This window comes from Anthonomus grandis, chromosome 6, assembly GCF_022605725.1.
Source record: "Anthonomus grandis grandis chromosome 6, icAntGran1.3, whole genome shotgun sequence".
In the NCBI taxonomy this organism is placed as follows: Eukaryota; Metazoa; Arthropoda; class Insecta; order Coleoptera; family Curculionidae; genus Anthonomus; species Anthonomus grandis.
In genome coordinates this window covers 1,851,309-1,871,488 of record NC_065551.1, presented here as the reverse complement: position 1 = coordinate 1,871,488, position 20,180 = coordinate 1,851,309, and the positions used below count along the sequence as shown (strand labels likewise).

Here is a 20,180-nt window from a genome sequence, read left to right as displayed (position 1 = left end):
ATCAATATGCTCGGACAGTAGAGCTGCCATTAAGGCTATCACTGCCGTAAAGGTAAGCTCCAAGCTTGTAGTAGAATGCATAAAAGTCCTGAAAAAACTGGTGCAGGTTGGCTGCAGGGTCCAGCTCGTCTGGGTACCTGGTCACGCAGGCCGTGCAGGTAATGAGGAAGCGGACTCTCTTGCCAGACTGGGATCCGCGATGTGCCGATGGGGCCGGAACCCATAATTGGTATCGCCAAATGCGTAGCGTCGCGTCAAAGAAGGGTGTGCTGGACAAGTGGATCCACCGAAGATGGACTGAGTCCCCTGGTATGAGATAGGCCAAAGCGCACGCAGGTGGGCCCTCTGCCTGTCTCACCAAAAATCTACTACGCCTAAAAAGACGCGAAATTGGGCTAGTAACAGGTCTTTTAATTGGACACTGGCACTTAAGAAGCCATCTCCATACCATCGGTATTGCGGACAACCCGGAATGCCGGTGGTGCTGGGAGGAGGATGAAACCGTTGACCATGTGGTCGGGGAGTGCCCAGCACTCACGCGCGCCAGGTCAAATACTTAGATTACACCTTGAGTGCACCGAGTGACTAAGTCCTTCAGACCAGAGAGCCTTATCGGTTTTTCCAAGGTCATTGGGCTCTGGTAACTCCCGGTGAGGTCTGACGGGTCCATCAGGAGACCTATATGCACAACTGCCTCGGCAGTCCACTGTCTTGACAATTTCAATTAGGTGTTAAAAGCTTCACAGGAGAGGCTGAATTGTATCATTATTGGAAAGACAAAAATTCGAAAACTGAAGATCGTCAGAAGTTCGAGTTTTGAGAAGCAACAGTGTTTTTTCCAACTATCAGATTAGCTCTATACATTGCAGTACAATAAGAAGAGTAAGCGCTTCGATCAACGATGGTGGAAAATCAATGGTAAAAAAAATTATAGATAAGTTTAATCGATTATTTGCTTTATTGATTCATATTCATTGATTATGCTTATTCACTGTACACAGAGAAATGGTGAAAGAAAATTATAAAATATTTCGTGAAAAAAAAGAGTATTAAATGTTTGGTATTTATATAAATATACAAAAAACAAATCCCTTATACAGGATTAAGTTAGATACCATCGGGAAGCCGAACATCGTTTTCGGATACTGCAGAAGCAATAGGTATAAAAAGAAATTGAAGCAACAGCCGGATATATTTGCATGTCATTGTATTGGCACTAACAGTCTTGAAAAGTGGGTCGCAGATAGTATAATCCAAGATCATTATCATGACTCAGGTATTTTGGCACAGTTCTCGAGGAATTCAAAAGTTATATTTCTGACAAGTTTCTAGGATTAAAAGTTTACTGGGTATCGATGGAAAAGCAAAAACGTATCCAACAGTCTTTCCTCTAAAGTGTATTAACAAAGGACATCTCGGAGTCAGTTTTACCTTCGCAAAACTGAGATAAAAGTTTTTCTAGTTGAACAGTTTTGAAAATATTCAAAGCTGGTAGCGAGGGAACCGAAAAAGCCGAAGGTCCGGTTTTTGGGACCTCCCTCTAGGAAAATGAACGACTTCTCATCGAGGTTTTATACTATTCCAAATCAAGAAGCAACCACAGTGGTTGAGGTATTCCAGAACTGAATATACCGATTTGGTGTCCTCATTAACATATCGTTCTTCTATCCACAGGCCTTCTTCTAGCCACAGTGGAAAAAGTTCGGAAAACGTCTTCAAGTATAAACTTGGTTTACCATTGGATATTATTACCGGTAAACTCGATAAGACTGAAGCCCTTGAGAAGTAGTACAAGAGCGTATGCAAATGGTTTATGAAGAAGTGCGGGATAAACTTCACCTAGAAAGTAACAGAATGAAATGACGTTACGACATAAAGCTGAATTTATACCTGTGTTAATTCTGGGTATTGTAAAATACAGCAGGCGAAGGGCAAGTTAATAAAGCTCCAGAAGGATTGGAAAGGTTCATTTCATGTGGTCACCAAATTCGACGACGTTCGATAGAGAAGATAAGAATTGTAAACATCGCCATAATAGTCGGACTGACTATTATGGCTCAGGTAGCGCCATCTTTGACCTTGGAGATGGGGTTTGATCGGGACATAAGCTGTTTTGCTATAATTTTGTAGATTAGGTTCGATAGCTTAGGATTTTGCTTACTTTAGTTTAATAATTTGAAGTATTAGGTCTAGTTTTTAATAGGTCATCTTGTTTGATGGCTCCATTTGAGCCCCAATTTAGGTTGTTTTATTGTAAATCCTGGTAGTTTGAATTTTTTGGATTATATATACCTGCTTGCTTTGATTGTCAGTGTTCTCTTAAAATTATTGGTCTCCATCAGCCAGAACAAAATCTACATATACTATAAGTTAAAATAACGCAAAAAAATAATTATATATAGGTTATATTACAATTTATTACACATTTTTATATTACAGTTAACTATAACATACAAATATCAGTCTTGCAATATAAAACAATATTACTGCGCATTCAATCTAAAAACTCTTCTACGTCACGGTCAATATATACAAAGGGGGAATAAAAATGGAATTTAAATGCAAATTTTACCACTCGTCATATTTATAAAAATTAAAATGTAATACCAAACGTAAACAATTACAACTGAAAATTGCACATTTTTTTGAGCAAAACGGGGTTATAAGTGCTTGTTTAACAAGTGATATCTCTTTTGCCACTAAAAGCTGCATATACGAATATGTATCGTCTGAAAAGAAAAGTTATTTTATTTCGTTAAAAAGTATGATGTTTTTAAAATGAAAGTTTAATAAAGTAACAAATATAAAGGATAATCTACGATTTTAACATCAATATATCTGAATGCAAAAATAATGAATAAAAACTAATTTTATATAAAGATATATCTGCAGTTTAAAAACGTAATTGAATACGTCCACTTCGCCTGAATGCAAAATTAAACTCGCTGCTAAAAATTACCTGACAAAACAATAAATATTATAGCCTAATACAATAAAAACCATTTTATACCAAAATCTTTCAACTTACTACATAACTTTAAAGCTACCTGTTCGTTTCTCAATATTTACACTTTATAATATACTTATTTATAAATATATACAAGGATGATTTTTCTTGTTGGGTACGTGTCAAAAAAGTTTTAAACAATTTTGTTTCTATTAAATAACATAAAAAGTAATACCGGCGTCACCTAATCACATACCCAACAACTTTACATTATACAAACACACAAACATAACAAATACAATAACTACACAATTTTTATACTAACATCTGGGTCCAACTTCGTCAACGTCTTTTTTACTCTGAGCGACGTTAATCGGACGTCGGGGTTCCCGTGCCAACACTCCTGCATGATCTTCGACAAGGTCTTCAGGACCTCGTCATTTTCCCACTTTTGCGGGATCTGAGGTCGGATTTTCTTGATGCACACTGCCTGCAACATATCCTCAAAACTGGGATCGCTCGGTACGCAGTCATAATACGGCACCGCGTACTCATCCGCCGATTTCAGCTTGTCACCGGTAACACACCGCCTTGCCATCTCCCAGTAAACAAGACTGAGGGCATACATGTCAGACTTCTTGTGAGCCTCAAACTCTAAAGAGTTTATCGACTTGTCCAGGATTTCTGGAGCCATATATCGTCTCGTTCCGCTCCTCACATTGGGAGGCACGTCGATTTCATTGGTGTCACTCAGGTACTTCACTGCCAGGCCAAAGTCGGCTATGCAACACTCTCCGTTCCTTTTCACCAAGATATTTTTGCTTTTGATGTCTCTATGTGCGATGGCGGGTTTGCCCCGCGTACTAAAGATTTCTGTATGTAAGTGTGACAAACCGCTTGCCACACTTTTTGCCATAATCAGTAAAGAGCCAGGATCCAAGCAATGGTCTTGCAGGTAGTCATATAGAGACCCATTCTCGTGGTAATCTGTAATCAAAAGCATTTGCGTCCAGCCACTGCCCTTGATGTCAGCTGCGATGAAGCTCAAAATGTTTTCATGCCTCATTAAAACTGTTTGGTAAATCTCCGTCTCCCTGAACCAACTCTGTTCTTCTGTAGTGAGAAATATCTTCACGGCTACTTTCTCTCCTCTCCATCTGGCTTGCCACACTTCGCCGTATCTGCCTTTCCCAACTTGTTTCACCATCTGGATTTGTTTAGAAATTGTTCTTTGGACCAAAATGGGAAGTCCTGATCCGGATCCGCTGCTCTGTTCGATTAGGCTCGTGAGTGGTCCGTGGATTTCCATGTTGGGGTACTTTTCAGACGCGTATCCCTTAGCGTATAGGTTGGCCTCCTTCTTTCGGTACTTGATGTAGACAAAAGCTATCGCCAGGAGGAACAGACTGAGGCAAAACGTCACTGATGTGAGAAGAACGATGTATGGCAAATTGTCTGGAGTTCCGAAGGTCGGTACGTCCGTCGTAGGCTTCAGAGAATACATGGGTTTCAAGTTTTTGTTGCAAAAATCCGAGTCGTCACAGCACTGGATACTTTTGCCGTTTTTGTGAGGTACCAGGTATCCTTTGCACTGTAAAAAAGAAAATGATAATTAGAATTCAATATATATTTTTTGTTAAAAAGAATTACATAATACTACGAGATTGCATTAAATTTTGTATTTCCAACGAAATTTTTCTGTACGGAGACTTAGGTCTAAAAAAAACACAAGTGTATGAATAGTACAAAGAATTGAAAGAGGTTAATGATGAGGTTAAAAAGAGGTTAATGACGTGCCTCAAGAGAACGCTCTAAAAACGGTGACTGAGGCAACCATCGCCAAATTAAAGTTGGTGCTTCAAAGTCGTCAGTTGGCTCGAAGTTAGCACAAGACCCTTTCACTAGTTGAGTTTTCATTAGTCGATATTTTGGAGACACATCATAGCAGTTGTTCCAAAAGAGCTTGGGCCACAATAGTGCATCAATTTACAAAGCTACCATAGTGAGTTTTCGGCTAAAAGCTGAAGTAATTTGATCGAACTGCTATAGTATTCACCAGATATGCTTACTTGCGACTTTATTCTAATTCCTAAACTCAAATTGCCACTTCGAGGAACACATTTTCAGTTGACTGAAGCCACAAAAGACAATTGAAGAAGTTTATAGATGTCTTGATTAATGGTTGGCATATGTATTGCCTGGGGTAAAGGAGTTACTATGAAGGTGATAAAAGATTCAACTCATTAAAAGAAATACTGTTTATAGATATCAACGACCTTTAAAATTTCAGTATTAGTGGCACCATTTTCCAGATCATGTTTCTGAATTTCACAATATGAGTGTTTGATAAGTTAAGGCAGATTTGATAAGCATTACATCAAGACAGATCAAGAGTCAGTAAGTTATGGACGCTATAGATAACGGAGGAAGAGCGTTGGGCCTAATTAAGATTCTTGAAATTATTTATTTATCTGATAAGATTTTACAGATACTTACTGAGTCTTATCAGAGATATATGACAATATATTTAAGCTCGACACGATGGAAGCCATTCGTATTAAGTAGTAATTGAATTTTATATCAAGGAGAGTATTTATTTAGAAGTTGATAAAGTTAGTTGTGTCAAATTATGAACATTTCATCTTCTTTGATAGGGTTTGCATCCACGTCACTATTTGTTTTGGTGGAAAAGTGACTATTTTCTGTAATTTCCTAGGCATCAATACTTTTCATATCTTCTAAATACCCACAATTAAAACCACCTAGGCAGAACTAGTATCGCGCAAATTCTCTAGTTTTGCCATATCAAATTATTAGGCTTTTCTAACTATAACCATTCGGTGAGATTTCTACTGCAGCTGATTGACCTAGTTCATTCAGAGCTTTACCTGACAGATCACAGTCCTAACATAAGTTATGTACTTGGACTATATACTAGTAGTCCACATAGACGGGTAAATACTTAAGACCATCTGAGTACGTACGTGGATGATCCTCTCACTTTTCAACACAAGGAATACAAAAGCAGAGACCTTTGAATGTCTACCTTTGTCTCCTCTACCGCATGAACAAAAGAAATTATTGGCATTAGCCAAGCAGGTTATAAAGATTAAAGTGGGAAGGACTCTAAGAATGGTTACTTAAACTAAACGCTTCGAAATTTCATAAAGTAAAACCAACCTGCATAATAGTTCCTTCGACAGGCGGCAAACATCCATACTGTCGTACGGGATACTCCTCACCATCCTCCACGTAAGCCTCCACGTCTGTGAAGCACATGCCTCCAAGTTTGACCTCACACGTCCCATTGCTTTGGCCATTTGGACAGTGTCCTTCACAGTAACACCTTCTCACTGAAAGAAAAAAGAAATTACCATTAGTAAACATAAAGTCGAACATATAATGAAAATGTGCACTTCTTAGATACAAGGTCGGAATCAGTCTAGCGTCATCCGCCACAATTCGAAATCTGTGGGTGGTATACCATCCGGTACACCATCTGTAACGGTTTAAAGGTCGGCTTCAATTTATTGCTTTGATTCGGTAAAAATACCTAGTCACTGTGTGCTTAGTGAAAACCGGAATAAAAAAAGATTCTTAGAAAACTTAATACTGCAACAAACATAATAGAAATTAGATGTTAATACACTAACGAAAATAAATATAAAGTAATTTTTACGTTGGAATAGGAATGCAATATATTTTGAGCATTGTTACTAATTCGGGCATAATTATAATGATTAGACTATGCAATGGTGAACATTATCATTATCGGTTGAGAGTGAAAGATTTTAACAACTTCTGTTATGACTCTGTCAAAGGCCTTAGAGAAGTCAGCGTTTCGTGCATGAATTTGATACCTCTCCTTTAAAGACTGTGCATGTCCGAACATTTATTTTCTCCGACCCGGTTGGCAACAAATTGCTCATCCATCAGTAGACTTTCAAAAGAACAAGGCAGAAATTTGCTTATAGCTTCTTCAAAGATCTTTGGAATGGTACTTAGAGTACTAATAAGGCTGTAATTAAATGTAAAGAAACTGTACTGATCTATTGGACCTGGATGCAGATGGTTTACCTCCTATATTCCTAGATTTCAGATATAGAAATAGTAAAGCTGTTTAGATGTAAATATATAAAGATCACTAAGTATTCCGCAAATAGACTATTTCTTCTCCAAACTAGTGAGAACCTTGTAAGAAAGTTCATTAGAAACTTGCTCTCTACTTTTTCTGGAGCTTACACTAGAAAGTTACGGGTAAGCGGTATCTCAGTAAGCTGAACATAGACACGGTAACACTGCTTATTGAGACCCTGACCCTGCTCTTGCTTACAATCAACATATATTGGAGAACATATGGCGAACTTCTTTATGTAAAATGTATGCTGTTTAAAAATAAATGATAATGGAGGATGGTACATGTCAACTGGGAACACAATCTCCTCTTCAGCCAAATAGATCTCAAGGTCCTTATCTGTCATGATTACCAAGTCTAGGTGAGAATTTGTTCCAACCATGTTTAATATATGGTTGACTTGAAATAAGCTATACAGAGAACTTATATTTGTCAGGTTTTAACTTTGTTGAGTGGGGTAGGTGCTTTTGCCGTGCCAACAGAGACAACATTTTCAGTGGACCAAGTGCTGAGGTAGGTTGATCCTAGGTCTATCCAAGCAATCACCAAAAGATTGCTTCATAGCGTTCAAAGAAAGCCCATCTTGCTTGCTACCACTGCTGGCAGAGCAGTTTATTTTTAATACTTTTGTGTAGTGCAAAGAGCACACCTCCATCTCCGGAGGACATGCTAGTTTTGGGTGACCTATCTTGGCTGTAGATGTTCTATAGGCAGAGCTCAGTGATAGCTATTCAGACAAACATCTTCTGCAGAAGTGAGCCTCACCCTAAGGTTTTGTTCTTTTTGTCCTTTTGGGAAATATGCTTGGTTTCCATATGATCATTAAATAGGCTTGAAATAAATACCTCCGTAGGAGCTTTATCCTCTTGTTCGCCCTTTTTACGAAAGTTAGAAAACATTATGTCGCATGACCTGAGTAGTGGGATTTACAAAAAAATTTTTTTTTGAAAACCTCATTTTCCAGAAATAAATGCTGATTTTTTAGAATGTTATTCGAAAATTCTAAAGAAAATAAATCAAGAATGACATCTCACCATCTGCCTATTTTCTTAAAATATCTTTTTGTCCTTGAGTGTGTACCCAAAGCTTTTTACACAAGAAATGGTGGCCTTAGGCCCCAAGTTGGTGAGGCCTATTGTATGTTCGATGGGTGTGGTGGGTTGCTTTTATCTATTGTTCGTACAAAAAACACATTTTTAAGGGTTAGGAAAGGAAAGGCCTCGTCTAATTTTCATAAACCCATTCTTCTACACGCCTTCTTCATGCTATTTACTAAAATCGTCATATAGCCCCCGTTTACTTTTGAATGTTCTTATAGGCATCACTTGTTAATGTCATCATGACAAACAAAAACATTTAAAAAAAAGTCTAGTTATAGTACCTAAACAAATCCTGCAAATGAGATAAATAGTCAAAAGTGCATACTAATCCTGAAAATTCACAAAAAAATATCGGAAATAAATGTCACATAAATAGATATAATTTTTGAAAACAATAAGTACTATGAGCTTAAACTCAAACCCTTGCCAGCCAGATGATAATAGTTTAAACAAGATGGCGCAGTAGGAAGAGAATATGTTAATGTGAGGTTGCCTAATTTAGGGATAACAAAATAAAGTCATGGCCCTTTCAATCCCCTTGTTTAAATACTTTAGATTTATTGCTAGAAGCATGCTGCCGGAGCAGACATACCAAAGTGCTCGACACCAAGTTATCTGCAAAAAAATCAGATAAGCGCAATAAATTCCTGGGCTACATGAATACCGACTATACTTTTGGAGTCTTGGAATCGTCTCAGATGCCGATTTGAATGAACTGGATAGACTAATCCGTAGTCTAATGACGAAGTATCGATATCTTCACATCAAGGCATCAGTAAACAGGCTGTACCTCCCTAGATGAGAAGACGGGAAAGGACTGTGCACATTTATGTAAACTATGCAGAACTTAGGAGACAAATCTAAGCTCAAGATTGCTCAAGTCCGAAGACAGCATAATGTAGTTAGCGGTCATAGTAGACAAGCGCTGTAAACCTTTGAAACTGCAACAGCAACTTGTAAGTAACTTGATTGTAACTTGATGTAGAGGACATGCAGAAACGCAGTACAATCGACGATTATATTGAACATATTATTGCAGGTTGTCGAAGCCTTGCTGACACAACCAAGTAGCAAACATCATTCACGAACATTTAACAACGCATGCCACTTACGTACGGAATATTACATTGTTCACCATATTATAAATACTTATTTGCAGCACTATTAGAATCAGACCTAGCTGTTCTCTATTGGGACAGTCCAATAGCAACCGATAGAATCGTACATTATTATAGACCGAATTTGCTATTTAATGATAAGAATCAGAAGTTCGGAACAATAATTGACATCGCAGAAGATCGTTCTATAGACCTGCTATATACGATTGACACTGATCTTGCCATGACCCTCTCCAAATCTTACCATGCTTAATAGCAAAATATTCAGAAGACAGTTTTTTAGTTAATGTAAAAATATGTGAATCAAACATTAATTTACTGTCAATATGAATTCTCAAAAAAATATTTTATATATAAGCCAAGTAGAAAATATTTTTCAATCAGTAGTCACATTGTGCTCGTCACATTTAAAACCTAACAATAAATCTTTCAATATATTCCGAAGGGTCACCTACAAACAAAGTATGATCATAAAATTTATGTTGCTTTTTCTCTTACTGAATCAAATAGATCTTTATACAACTCAATTACTCTTCAACAAGCCAATACAACAATATATGAGGTGTCACATACTAAATGCTTGGGCATAACTATAGATGAACATCTTAAATGGTCAGAACATATTCATGATGTAACAAACAAATTAAGAGGTCTAATTCACAAATTTTACCAGATAAGAAACATATTACCTCATACAATAATAACTATGATATACAAATTATTAATGGAATCAATATTAAGATACGGTATCATAGCCTGAAGAGGACTTTACAATAATGCTCTCAGTTAGTAAAATATAGCTCAGAACTACCTATTAAAGATTATTTACAGAAAATATTGTCTATATCCAACAAATCAACTAAACAATAAAAGCATTTTAAATGTTAGAGGTCTATATTTTTTAAGCAATTATATTTATTGTTTTAGAAATAAAAATAAACAGCATGTAGATCATGCTTATCCTACCAGGAATAATTATAAAAATATGTTGATTGTCCCTTTTAGAAGGTCTGATGGTAACCAGAGATTTGCATCTGTAGTTGCACCAAAAATATGTAATTTGCTACTTATTAGTATAAGAGAACTAAAAAATTATTATCAATATATTAAACAGGTCAAAATATTTATTTCAAAAAACATGAACTATCTGTTTCTGTAATTTGTGTGATATATTGTGTCAGATTGTTTAAGATCAAATGGGTATTTCTTGGGGATTGTTAATGTAAAACTATCTCAATGCTCATTGAATATACATTTTGTTATTAATAATCAATATTGTTAGTAAGTTAAAGCTACAGGAATACATTATTTCACTTGTATCATAATTTAATATTAGGAATGATGTATAATAAACTTCTGCACATACAGGTAAACATCTAGGTGCATGAACCAAACTTGTGAAGCTCAAATCTTATTATACACATGTTTGTACTGTATATTTTCTAAATAAATAATGATACTTGAATGGAGCTGAAAGGGTTTAACTATAATAGGTGGCTTAAACCTAACAATTCTGCGCTTCGCGGATGATATTCCTTTTTTGTCTAGTAACCTACAAGATATCATAAAAATGCTGGAAGAACTTAAGGAAGTACGTGCTCAGGTCGGGTTAAAAATTAATATTAAATCAAAAACGAAATTTATGATTAATCTAGTCTCTAGAGGAAATATTGTTATTGGTGACTGTAAGGTGAAGTTGGTGGATAAGCTCACATATCTTGGTCATGAAATACGATTTTCGAGGGACAACCAAACATGCGAATTAAAAAGAATAATTATGCTCTCTTAAACTGCAGTCTACCAGTTATGACATAAAATTTTAACTATAACAGTCACATCTGTTAAGAAGTTTAGAATATCAAAATGCAAGAAAATGGAAAGATTCAAGGTCGGTGTGCCACTTTGTGACCACGTTAGAAATATGGACTTACGGGCCAGCACAGAAGTCCTAGATGTTCTTTACGAGGTGGCTAAGCTCAAGTGGAACTAAGCTGGACATATGGCAATGGACAAAATTGCTGCGCCAGTGGAAACCAAGAGCTGACAAGAGACACATCTTCTTTTGATATGAGGACGATATCAAAAGAATAACAATAAAGTGGATGCAGAGCGCTGAAAATCGAGGACAATGGGCAGAAATGAAGAAGGCCTATATCCAGCAGTGGATGCAAAGAGCTAATTGATGATGAAAAACAAGACTGACCCATGAGGAGTCACTGCAGTTACTGCCCAAGGAAAAAGATCGTACTCGCTCTAAAATTGTATTATTCGAGCTTTCTTAACACAATCAACTGCCTTGGATAGATCATAAAACACTGCTGCAATCATATCACCATTGTAACTACATTGTTGTCCTATTATTTCCCCTGCTTAAATTACTTATTTTACGCACTCTTCAGGGTTTATAAAGTCTACATTTCTAATGCACTAAGACATAAATAGTAAATCTGATATTTATTGGGCATTTCATTTATATTTTATATCTCTCTGATTGTCCGATATGCATGCAGAAGGTGCGGTGTTCAATCTGTCCAATAGGACTTTTTTGACAATGTTCGTTGGGTCAAAAAGGAAATTTAGTTTCATAATATTAATATTTAATATGCTTTACATGAAATACAACATTATTTCAATTAAATGTACCTATGCATGTACTTAAAATGTTTTATTAGTTTAATATCAAATATATTATTAATCCCACCAGTAAGACTTAATTCAAGATATACTTATTTATTTGTTAATATAATTTGCTTAGGTAGTACAAATTTTTTTTGTCACACATGCGAAATTTTTTTTTTAAATTGTCAATAAAATTTACTTGCTAAATTAATAAATATTTTTTAACCGTTGCTCTTAACTCTATATCCTTTAGGTTACCCGAATGATAAGTATGTGATTGTGTGCAGTTGATTACCCACCTTGTGTAATCCGAAAACATACAAACTAATTTTCCTTCTTTAAAACATACAAAAAACAATTATATGCATATATTTAACATTGGTGATAAAAAAAGGAACGTTATTGATAAACTGCATGCCCACACATAAAAGACAAAGACAATGCAATTTTTATTAGGACGCCCTACTGCCTGACATATTTCACTCGCCATATGTTCAAAGCAAACATTAATGCGAGATGTGAAAACATTCTTTTCACAGAATTCACACTTCAAACAAGCCTGTTCTTAGAATAGGTAAGATTTATTGCTGATGATTTCTTGTCGGTATAAGGAAATTCTATAAAGCACATGCTAGAAAGTTATTTTAATATTTTTTATCCACAATACACAGGTTTATAGAATTAAAAACATTATTAATAGTTTGCCTTTAATACCTTAACTCATCCCTTACTTCAAATCACAAATAGAACAAACTAGGTCGACCCAACTATTCACCACACATACTTCTTGCAACCCAATTCTTATCGAAGGGCCAAATTTTTTAAAAAAAGCCCTCATTTCAACCACTCCACTTTTGACCAATGACAGACCTCGATTCCTATCAAACCAAATGGCCGCTTTAAAAGTAAAATTCTCACTCACCGGCCGATGTAGGTTCCGTCACATACATCCTGTCCCTTCCCTGTATATCCTACAACACTTTTTTGGCACTGAACACACGATTTAATCCAGAAAAACAACTTGAAAATGTGAAAAAATATTCACCGCACGCTCGCCATGAGAGAAATCTTACAACTGAAAGCTTTCAGAATTCGAATCTCCGCTCGTAGGCTCCAGCGTTCTTGGAGTGGTCTCGCAGGTAGAAGTCAAGCCGAGGGTACAGCACTGGTTTTTCTGTAGTTTTAGCACTGTGCATTTATTCGTATGGTACCCGTAAGTGGTGGTACCGATAATGATTTAAAGAATTGTATTGCGGGTGGTTAACAAATCAAATTATAACTGGCATTTTTTCAATTGTAGTGTCATCTGCATACCTAATGTTAGTCAAAGTCCTGATCGTAGGTCTTCTAGCAAGTAATCCATACATAAAGGAGCAGAATTTTTTTCTCCATTTGTTTCGATGTCACTTTGTAGTGTGGTGGTCAAATATGACCCAACCACTACGGCCACTTCAGCTTTAAGTGAACCAGGTGTCCAGAAGATCATTAATACCAATATTCTTGATTATTCTGATGTTATACTTTAGATGAATTCGCATTAAAAAAATTAAGAAACTTCATTTTATAGCCGCAAAAAAGGAAATATGTACTCTTCAGTTCTCACCTAACCTACTAACCGAAAGTGGACATTGTTCATTTATCATACAACAAATGAAGCCTATGCAAGTAAGTTTGCTGGAGCTTGCTAAGCATTAAAGCAAATTTGCTTCTTACATAGAAACTGAAACTGGTCCCAAAAAAAATTATTAAATAAATACTGTATTTACAGCCGTATACAAATTAACATTCGACCGCGATGGTAAAACTCCCAGCGACTCTTGGCGCCTTTTCGAAGGTTTAAGTCTGCATATTAGTACCGAGTGTTTCAAAATTAATTGGTTTTTGGGATCGTCGGGACTAGACCGGAGCCCTAGCGCCGAATGCTTTCTTCCAGACCAGCTATTATAACTTTTAATAGGGTCTTTAGGATCTATGCGTAATCGGCAGTTTTTGGGCAATACTGAAGTAACCGTAAAGTACTTGAGGGATGGTACCTGGAGATTATGATTTTACCATGTGGGCGGGTCTCAATATTTAAATGTAGCATTGTGCCTGGTGTTTATGGAAATAAATTATAGGGTCGGCGGTATTATGGGCGACGTTGAATTATTTACGACCGGTGACGAACAATCACATCGAGAAAAAAACGTACTTAAGAACATTATGAACTCATCAAGAAATGAGAGAATAACAATCTGCTACTATTGTGCAACCGACCATATTACACTAATAAAAAAAAAGAGGCATTTATTTCCAACAGGTTTGTTACCCAATTACAAGAAAAAAAAAAAAAAAAGAAGCATTAAAAAATATGTTTGTACTTCAGCACATGCAAAGCAGGACAGAAAAAAGAAAATACCAAAATATGTATAAAAATGGAAAATCAAAATGCTTAACATTTTGACCTAACAATTTGGCAGAGACTATTTTTGCTACATGCTTGGCGAAACTTAATTTCGCATCATATTAAGTAATTCCCAGATCAATCGCCTCACCCACTCTGGCTAACACAACATTATTTGCTCTATAGTCAAAATTGATTGGCAACAGTTTTCTAGAAAATGAGAGAATAGAGCATTTATTAACATTTAAATATAGTCTATTGACATTGCATCAATTCTCTACTTTATTAAGATTTACCTGAAGGAATTCGCAATCGTCTTCATTATCTATTTTTGTGAACAATTTTATATCATCCGCAAATACAAGACAGTAATTTGGCAAGTTCATTTATAAACAATAAAAAGAGAAGCGGGCCCAAATTAGATCCTTGCGGAACTCCCGAGCACAGTTCGTATATAGGAGACATATTCAACAAATTGTTTACGACCTCGTAAGTAAGATTTTATTAAAGCAACTAAATCCTTAGAAAAACCAAAAAATGTTAGCTTATGAAGAAGTACTAAGTGGTCAATTTGGTCAAAAGCTTTGCAGAAATCAAGGTATATTACATCAACCTGACCTCTATTATCCAAATGCTGATACAAATACTCATTTAGGCAAGAACCTGGCTTGAACTCGCTTACTGTACAGGAGCGATTTTTGACATGACAAAACCAAATTGATTAGGTGCTATGTCTAATTTGACATGGGCATATATTCTATTAAAAAGAACTATTTCAAAAAGTTTGGAGAAATTACATAAGATCGATATAGCTCTGTAATTTTGAATGTCGTTCTTCGGTCCCTTTTTGAGTAATGGGGATATTCTTGCAGTCTTCCATTTATCGGGAAATACTGTTGAAGACAAGATAAGATTAAATATGTGCGCAATAGGCCCTGACGCGAATACAATTTTTAACGACATCTAATGATAAGATACTGTTGACTAAAGTCAAAAATTTAATGTTTGTCAAGAGTCGAGTAGCTCCGATTCTAATGCGAATAGTATTTCAGAAGTCAAAGGTGGAAAAAAAAGGTACAACATACTAAAAAAACTCTCTGTTAACATCAGCTTTCCTTGATTTAGCAAGGGCCTTTAATATGATGCTAAACGTTTATGGAGTCAATGGTGTGTCAGATGTTTTTAAAAGCAGCGACTCGAAAACAGATGACTAAAGTTAATAATATCGGTAGTAATTTTTTAGAAGTTTTGATAGGCACTCTACAAAACACGTTCGGGAATCCCTATTTCTCTCTGTATATATACATTCATTAACAGATATTCTAAGGGCAACATGAGTATTTACGAAAACCTTTATTGATTTGACTTAAAGTAAAAATTGACCGAACACACTTAAACTCACTTTGAATGCTAACAAAATCGACTGCTAATTCGTGTATTAAATATATGGCAGAACAAATAATCAGCAGTTAGTAATAAATCTTTCGGTGTCTAGATCAACACACGTGTCAGAACTATTACACAGCAACGCTAAGACACTTTTTCTCCAAAACCAGGATAGGAATTAGTGGAATCAAGAGACCACTCGAGCAAAGGTGATCTTGTCGCTGATTCCTTGGTTACGAGGACTTGCCTCAACATTGTTTATTTAACTACTAAGACCAAAGCCTTCTGTGAATCTATAGCAAACCTTAAGGATCTAATGTTCAAATGGGGATATTCTCTAACTAATCAGTTGTTCACAGCCATTTGTTAACATTAAAACTAAGCATGAGCTCAATAAGGCATGCAAGCTCTAAGACAAACACAGCCATAGTTATAGTCACTACATAACAGAATGCTCGGTGTACCGATTCAGGAGAAATCAGAGGACCTTTCCTCGACACCATTGTCGCTCTCGTTAATTCGCTGTGCTGGATAGTGAGCTGATGGTGACCCTTTCCTCTCTCAACAGAGCCCTAAGGGTAGTGAGGTTCACACCAACCTCTGCAAGTAACAGAAACAGAGCCACCTACATATACAGTGCTTTTCTTTGAAGTCCCCCCCCCCCATTTGTTTTTTGAACGGGTCAAAAAAAATTTGTGAAACTTGGCATAAGTAAATTGGTCTATAGATACTATTTTTCACTGTAAACTAGGTAGTTGTAAATTCCAAGATGGCGGCTGGGCGACATCTTGAGAAAAAATTTTAAATAGAAAGGGGGGTCGTGTGGTACCTCATTTTAGAGGTCTCAATGAACACTTTATAACCCTGAAATATTAGACCTATATCTTAACTCGTTTCAAAATGGCGGCCTAATAAAAAAGTATTTTTTTTTATTTTAACGTTTTACATTTTTATGATTTTTGAATAGGTAAAAATCAGTGTACGAAAATAAATGCGTCACTATTTTATTTTGACATAAAAACGACAGTTCTAAATGTCAAAATAACACATAAGCGCCATCTTGAATAAATGCATTAAATAGAAATCTTGTGTTACCTCATTTAAAAGGTTTTATTGAGTACTTTTAATATTTATTATATGGACTCGGTGGACTCCGTTTTGACCTGTCTAAAAGTAACACCCAAAAAAATACACTGTTGCGATTTGGACCGTATATTGCAACCTTTAACGTGAAATGTGACATACGAGGGCGGTTCAGTAAGTCTTTAGAAACCAAAAAGTTAATCTTTAAATCCAAAATTCAAAAATTATAAGTTATTTGTATATTATTATTAAAAACGTTAATAAAATCGCAACAGTGTATTTTTTTGGCTGTTACTTTTAGACAGGCCAAACCGGAGTCCACCGAGTCCATGTAATAAATATTAAAAGTACTCAATAAAATCTTTTAAATGAGGTACCACACGACCCCCCTTTCTATTTAAAATTTTTTCTCAAGATGTCGCCCAGCCGCCATCTTGGAATTTACAACTACCTAGTTTACAGTGAAAAATAGTATCTATAGACCAATTTACTTATGCCAAGTTTCAAAAATTTTTTTTGACTCGTTCAAACAATAAATGGGGGGGGTGACTTCAAAGAAAAGCACTGTATATCGTTCTCCATAACAAGAGTAGATCGCCTCAATTTTAATAGTTGGGCGCAGTTATCACTTCTTTTATATTGCAGTCGGGTTTGCTATTTTGTCATTAGTAGACTGGACACAACAGCAAACTGCAAATTGTTCAAATTTCCAGAAGTCCAGCAAGCACGGATTCTGTGCGCTCTAATTTTTATAAAAAACGCGCATGCTCAGAAATCTTGTAATGTGTATTCCAAAGAAGTTATTGCTACTGCCAAGTGTAGAAATGGTTAAGTCAGTCCAATCGTCATCGTGGAATTTTTCGTGAATCTTACTAAGAGTAAAAGTTCTAAATAAATTACACAATCGAAAGGACGTGAAAGACACTCCAATGGAGCACAGATCATGTGATTGTTCTGCTATCTCGTCAAGTCGCAACAGAATGCTTTATGCCTTGAAGCGATCCCAAGATCTCGTTGATTCGCTGGGTTTGGTGGTTTTAGTCTAAGCCTAAATACAGAGGTATGCACATCACCATTTACATGTACCATTCTCCCAAGAATGGTAGTTCTATTTCCATCCAGTTTATGATTTAGGTTTGCGAGGTTACAACTCGTCTAGGAATCGAACGCACAATCAACACACACATGATGAATTGGATCAAAAATTCTGCAGACCCTGAATTTCCCAACAAAATGTTTATTGAATGAAGCTCATTTATGGTTCAATGGATACGTCAATAAGCACAACTGTCATATTTAAAGTGTAGAGATTCTTCATGCCATTGTCGAACGTTACAATTAATGTTTGGCGATGATTATTGATTTTCTTTTACCACAATTGATTTATTGAATAAAACGTTCATTGATCGAACCGCTTAATTTAATGGGCCCGTAAATTAGTCTCCAGAATCCTATGATTTAACACTGACTGGCTATTTTTTATGAGGCTTGTATCAAACTGCTATAAATTCCTTAAAAAAGAATTCAAAGCTGCATCCTTAAAATAATTTTATGATAAAATGTTTCCATTGCTCTTTTTTGAACCAGGATTCGACAGTAGAAGAACTAGTCGATCCTTTTTACTCTACTAGGTTTAGCTGTTGGAGAAACCTTAAATCCCAAATGATTACAAAAATATTAAATGTTAAGAGTATATTTATACAGTAACAGATTGCTAAAAATATATGGGTTTTAAAGCTAAAAATTTTGAAAATATTTTGTTTAAACTGCTCCTATTTCATTAATTCATCGCTGTGTCTATGAGACAAGCTCAAAAAACGTCTTTTTTAGTTTTTTTGTGGAACTCAAAAAATTTTGAATTTAATTTTCTGGTTAGATAGTAAGTCGCTCAGAAACATTTATAGAATACAAAATAAAGTTTGAACAATTATCTACAATTTACATGGAAGCTAAGCTTTACAAACAACGGAAACAAAGTTAGAAAGCGCCAAAGTTTATAAAAAAGTTTGAATTTTCAAAAATGAGATACTAAAAAGAATTAATTTAAACAAAAGTCACCGCAATTCAGTAACTCTAAAGAGTATTGAATTAACTTAATTTTTTGTTATACAGGTTGGGGAATTGAAGATTACGCATTGTCCAAAATAATGGCACCAGCCCTTCCTCTCGTCGATGAGCGGTTCCTCCCGGTCGTTTGATCATGCTTCGGACATCCTTTTATCTTCAAGATTGTCATAAATGCCACCCTTAAGTTGCAAGATTCTTCTATCAAAAGGGTCCAGGTGCAAGAACGACTGGAAGAAATGGTTTGTAGTGTCCTGGATGGATTTCAACACGATCAAATAGAAGCAAGTCCGTGATCGAGTACGATCAAGTGAAGAAACCATTAAACTGTTACCAGTATTTGGAAAAAATTTGGTGTTCGAATGTTCCAAATATTTCAAAACTCAGGAGATATTTCCCGAACACCAGTGGCAAAGAATGGAATTTTGTGAAATCATGATAGAGCCAATAAACATGAAATTTTTTTACGAAATCTTCTTTTCCATTACATTGGAGACACAATCCTTCCATTATTGGTCTCGGGAAAATGAGCACAGAAGTTTTCGACCATATGTTTTGGGTGACCATATTATAGGGCCATTTTTTATTGATGATTTAAACCCTGATGATTTAGACCTGGGATCGGTCTATTTTTAACAAGACGGCTGTCTGGTAAAAGAATTTTCGACAAGTACTTTTCCTAACCATCATTAGTGGTACTGGCGATATGAAAGGGCCTCCTAGATCTTCAGATTGGCTTAAATGACATTAATTTTTGAGGTTATCTTAACGAGACCATTTATAAACACGAATTTAGTACGCTATGAAGTAGATTCTATGTGGGTTCTACACCGATGTATTTAAAGAACTTAATTTAGAACGTCGTACTAAAAAACAACGACGTAGCAGGTGAGTAGCAGAGAGTACGAAATGCATGCGTGCGTCTTACCATATTTCTCCTGTAAGCACCTCTCTATGCGTAATGACTGATTGCCCAACCTGTATATTATTATGATAAATACGTTAATACGTACATAAATGTAAATACGTTAATTATTCTTAGTATTGTTCTAAGTTATTCTTAATTCGTAGGGTTTATTTAGGGTCATAGTTACGTTTGATTTAATATTTTCATCATAGTGTCTAGTTTTTAAGTGGTTTATTTTGTTTGAGGGTCCCATTTTGGCCCCAATTTAGGTTATTTAGGTTATATTATTGTAAATCCTTGTATTTTATATTTTCTACAATTTGTATACTTGCTTGCTTTGACTAGTATTCTTCTAAGATTATTGGTCTCTTTCGGCAAAAACAATGAAGAAACAATTAAAACGACAGTCAAGGCGAGTTATGTTAATATTTTTGACAT

At 35.7% G+C, this 20,180-nt stretch overlaps 1 protein-coding gene across 4 annotated transcripts in view; it reads right to left on the bottom strand.

The window, feature by feature from the left end:
- Positions 1-2,389: 2,389 nt before the first annotated feature.
- The window catches only part of LOC126737170 (bone morphogenetic protein receptor type-1B), a 450,789-nt gene continuing 432,998 nt past the window's right edge, over positions 2,390-20,180 (bottom strand). For 3 of the 4 annotated variants that reach the window (XM_050441933.1, XM_050441936.1, XM_050441934.1), the window contains exons 2-3: positions 6,128-6,300; positions 2,390-4,538 (exon numbers count right to left, since the gene is read on the bottom strand). In XM_050441933.1, coding sequence (XP_050297890.1) covers positions 3,252-4,538; positions 6,128-6,300 — 1,460 coding nt within the window. In that variant the 3' untranslated portion in view covers positions 2,390-3,251. Of the gene's footprint in view, positions 4,539-6,127; positions 6,301-12,841; positions 13,004-20,180 lie in introns of those variants that run through there. The other variant, XM_050441935.1, reaches the window with a different exon arrangement.